The sequence below is a fragment of the Galeopterus variegatus genome, unplaced genomic scaffold (assembly GCF_000696425.1).
Source record: "Galeopterus variegatus unplaced genomic scaffold, G_variegatus-3.0.2 Scaffold9290, whole genome shotgun sequence".
Lineage (NCBI taxonomy): Eukaryota > Metazoa > Chordata > Mammalia > Dermoptera > Cynocephalidae > Galeopterus > Galeopterus variegatus.
Window position 1 is genome coordinate 44,108 of NW_007735401.1, and position 2,717 is coordinate 46,824.

General features: G+C 33.2%; 1 protein-coding gene across 1 annotated transcript in view; it reads left to right on the top strand.

Moving 5' to 3' along the window:
* Positions 1-2,393, top strand: part of GHITM (growth hormone inducible transmembrane protein) — a 14,739-nt gene extending 12,346 nt beyond the window's left edge. The window contains exon 9 of the mRNA XM_008593516.1: positions 989-2,393. Coding sequence (XP_008591738.1) covers positions 989-1,073 — 85 coding nt within the window. The 3' untranslated portion in view covers positions 1,074-2,393. The remainder of the gene's footprint in view (positions 1-988) is intronic.
* Positions 2,394-2,717: the final 324 nt, after the last annotated feature.

Below are 2,717 nucleotides of genomic sequence, written 5' to 3' on the forward strand. Positions count from 1 at the left end.
TTTATTTTTGGAGATATTCAACTTTAGTTGTCATGAAGTGTTATATAATGATGGTTTTTTTCTCTTTTCTTGGAATCTGTCAAAGTAGGTTATTTTATTTAAATACTCTAATTGAGTTTCATTGTGTCTATCACAGTTTTTTAAAGTAATTTTTTCTTTTTTTTTCTTTTTTTTTTTTAAAAGATGACCGGTAAGGGGATCTTAACCCTTGACTTGGTGTTGTCAGCACCACGCTCAGCCAGTGAGCGAACCGACCATCCCCATGTGGGATCCGAACCCGGGGCCTTGGTGCCATCAGCACCGCACTCTCCCGAGTGAGCCACTGGGCCGGCCCTACAGCAAATTTAATTTAAACCTCATTTGGCTTTATTGTGTAATTTTTTCTAAAAATAAAACTTAATGGTGTTTTTAAAATATTGCTGTAAAGCTTACAGATTTGTAGCAGTTTTCTTTAAGGGGGTGAAATTAGTATATTGTATTTAAAAATGCCAGACTTGTGTCTCACAAGTTTTTATAAAGGTGTTTCTTTGGTTTTGTTTTGATTATTTCATTGTCTATCACTCAGTTTTCTTTGCAAGATATTACACTCACAGTAGAGTGTCAGAATAGAATAATTATATTGCCCGTTAATGTTTAAAAGATTAGTCTGCCAGGAGAACCTTGAGTAGTCTAGAACTTCCTTATTAGCCGCTAAACATCTTATTTTTATTTATTTATTTATTTTATTTTTATTTTTATTTTTTAAAGATGGCTGGTAAGGGGATCCCAACCCTTGATTTGGTGCTGTCAGCACCACAGTCTCCCAAGTGAGCCACAGGCCAGCCCTAAACATCTTATTTTTAATTTTTATTTCTTACAGCTAGGACAGGTAATCAGTAATGTTTTTTCTTTTTTATATGAAAGTTTATTGTCATATTTTTCTTTATATTAAGAAACAGTTTATCATTAGAATTTTATTATATATAATGAGCATAATTTTCTTTTCTAGGATGCTGGGAATCTACATGGATACATTAAATATATTTATGCGAGTTGCAACCATGCTAGCAACTGGAAACAACAGAAAGAAATGAAGTGATTCAGCTTCTGGCTTCTGTACTACATCAGATGTCTTGCTTGTTTACTAGGACAGATATTCATTAAGTAGTTCACACAAACAGCTTTTGTTGAAGTGTAGAAGATAAGAACATGTCAACATGTTTAAAAAATTCCAATAATGTAATGTTTCAAGGTCTGCTTTTTCTTTTGGAGAATAAATTGAGTAGTTCTCTTCCAAGTAAGCACACATATTTCCAATTCTCATGTTTAATGAGTGATTTTAAAATGTTTCTGATGAATGTGAAAACTAAGGTTTGTGTGATGAGAATTTAAGTATTTCATCTATTTTTAAGTTAGTTTAAGTAAAAATTAGCAAACTTGTGTTTGCCTGCATTTTTTTCGGAAAGCAGAATATTGTAAGTAATATGATCATAAGTGGTGTAGAGGTTTGGTAAAGGGACCAGAGAGAAGTAAAGGGTCACCTGCAGTCTTTTTTTTTTATTTAATAATACATAGCACTTGTATGATTTGTGATGAGGCAGCGGGTATTTGAAAATAAACAAGTAGTCACTGTTTTTACATTCATCTGCTGAACTTAGTAAAAGCATTGAGCATGAAATAAAGACAGAGATGATGCATTCTCTTGCTGTTGCTTCTCAGTGCTCTCTTTACAATGTAGATGTGGTCATGTTTGACTTATTAGGACAGTCCAGAATGTTAATTGTATGGAGAATCCCTGATGGAGTTATATATTTTAGGGTTTTACTTTTGAATCTTCTGAAACTAAAGATTCTTAGAACTGTTCCCAAGATAAAATATTCAAAGCATGAAACTTTGCATTTTCAAGTATGCAATGTTTATAATTGTAGAGGTGTTATGTTTGGTGTTATTATTGAAGTGTCTAATTGAATACAAGCTTATTTTTCTCATTTCTTCAAACTTTGAAGCCTTTATAAAAAAAGCCCGTTTGTGACTTACACTTGAGATTGTGAAAACAGTTTTTCTCCTAACACTGTTTCTTGTACCACTTCTCAGACTAAGCACTAAAAAACAAGGTAAAACTAGGTCTGTCTTTATCAGAAGTATAATGGGGAAAATGTTTCATTAATTTGTCCTACCGGGATTTTCCTTCTACATCGACTGTTTCTTAACTTTCTTGTGACATTTGTAAGTTCTGTGATACAGAGGAGTTATTTTTGAAAATCATTAATTGAATGGAAAGATTTCTATATGATTATTGAGATAGTTGCTATTTTTGACATATTTATTACAGTAATTCAGAAATAATTATTTTAACCATCTCAAAGTACATAGGATGCTTATTTCTGAAATAATAAAGGTTCCAGCTAGATGGTGATTGGTCTAATTTTTCCGACTGAACCATGTGCATACATTTGAATAGGAATTCATTCAGGAAAGCAACTTAGTCTCTTGCCAAGATAGTGCAGTACAGTGTGATCAAGGTAGAGTGGTACTCATTGCTAGGCTACTTCTATTTGAATCCCAACCCTTTTGCTTATTTCTTATGTGACTTTAGGCAAGTTGCTTCCTCAGTCTCTTGCCAAGATAGTGCAGTACAGTGTGATCAAGGTAGAGTGGTACTCATTGCTAGGCTACCTCTATTTGAATCCCAACCCTTTTGCTTATTTCTTATGTGACTTTAGGCAAGTTGCTTCCTC